Source organism: Phytophthora parasitica, assembly GCF_000247585.1.
Source record: "Phytophthora parasitica INRA-310 unplaced genomic scaffold supercont2.17, whole genome shotgun sequence".
NCBI lineage: Eukaryota > Oomycota > Peronosporomycetes > Peronosporales > Peronosporaceae > Phytophthora > Phytophthora nicotianae.
In genome coordinates, this window is record NW_008649003.1 from 229933 (window position 1) to 231405 (window position 1473).

Here is a 1473-nt window from a genome sequence, read left to right on the forward strand (position 1 = left end):
TCCAAAGGTGCTAATCTCCAGATCCAATGTGCTGTTTCGTCAAGCATTGGGCTGGTGACGTACCAATTGGAACATGGCAGCATTCGTATGGAGAAGAATGCTGCCTTCGTTGAGGAGATTTACAAGGCGGTCAAGGCGTCGCAAGAGTTCCGCAACTTCTTTCAGGGCAAAAAGGTTGTCATCGTTCTTGATAACGCTCCTGCCCACCGACAGACAGAGGATCGAGTTACCGAGCACGAAGACATGGAGCTGTTACGGCTAGGGCCGTACTCCCCCATGTGCAATCCGATCGAGGGCTGTTTCAGTGTGTTAAAGGCAAACATTAAGAGACACTTAGCAATCTACCGCGAGGAAATATGCGATCGCAGCCGTCAACTGGACAACAACGGAGACGTGATGACGCTAGCTGGAAGACAGATGCGCGTTCTGGAGAGGGCTGCTAAGGCGGAAATGAAGTGCATGACATCGGTCCTGGTGTCTCGTATGGAGCTTCACTGTAGCAAGGCTGTCAACGCTGCTGCTGAAGGAATAGCTATGGTTTACGGTAAATAGTCAACGAGGTCGATTGCAGTTTTTTCAACATTGAATACTGATTATGCGCTCCTATCGTAATTTTCCTGTTTGCCAAATTTTAAGTTACGAGTTTGAATTCTGTTTACTACGAAGTTGAGTGCACAAAGGTGTAGATGGGTGCATTAGGTTTGGAAATCGGTTATGTTAACGTTTTACGCAAAAACCGCAAAAAAAAAGCCGTCTGGATAACAGCAATCACTGATACGAAAAGCGATACGCCGAATAAATCTTTGGAGCCGTTTTTTGAATTATCGCCCATAAACCGCAGTTATAGAAATCTGCACGCCTGATACAAACCAACCCAACCAAATACAAACTATTGGTACGAAGGAATATTTTAGCGATTACAAAGCAGAATTGCGAAGCGACGAGGTTTCAACTGGAAACTCCCATATCTCCAAACTACTCTTGAGGTTTGGAGTTTCAGGTTTGGAGTTTCACATCTAGAATTGAAGAAAGGTTTGAGCTGCTGCGTATCTATTGGTAGAATGCCCCTAGCAACGACCTTCACCAAAAGCCGTACGCAAGAGGAAAGACGTATCTTGACGGTCTTTCATCCTAAACAATTGGCTAGATAGACATTCATTAGGATGAAATACCGTCAAGATATAGCCAGCTATCGTATTTGAAGGACGCAGCAAAGCGTCTCTTCAAGAAGATCGATCTTGTTAGCCATTCCTCCTGAATCACGAGTCGTGATCAAGCACTACACCACTCCACAAATTTCACTACTTCACTCACCGGCTTCTCTTCATACGCCCCCGAAGCCCTCCCCCCAAGTTTCTCGCGATTCTGCCCTCTTCTTGTAGTAGGTCAAGTATCCAAACTCCCGACCACGACACTCTAGATCGGCTATAGCGGTTTTTCAAGCAAAATTCGCAATCCATTTCGTTACAAAGA

At 45.6% G+C, this 1473-nt stretch overlaps 1 protein-coding gene across 1 annotated transcript in view; it reads left to right on the plus strand.

Annotated features, from left to right (window-relative positions):
* PPTG_09094 (hypothetical protein) overlaps positions 1-552 on the plus strand; it is a gene marked incomplete at both ends in the record, with an annotated part of 2723 nt that extends 2171 nt beyond the window's left edge. The window contains one exon of the mRNA XM_008903952.1: positions 45-552. Within this exon, the coding sequence (XP_008902200.1) occupies positions 45-552 (508 nt within the window). The remainder of the gene's footprint in view (positions 1-44) is intronic.
* Between the last annotated feature and the right edge of the window lie 921 nt (positions 553-1473).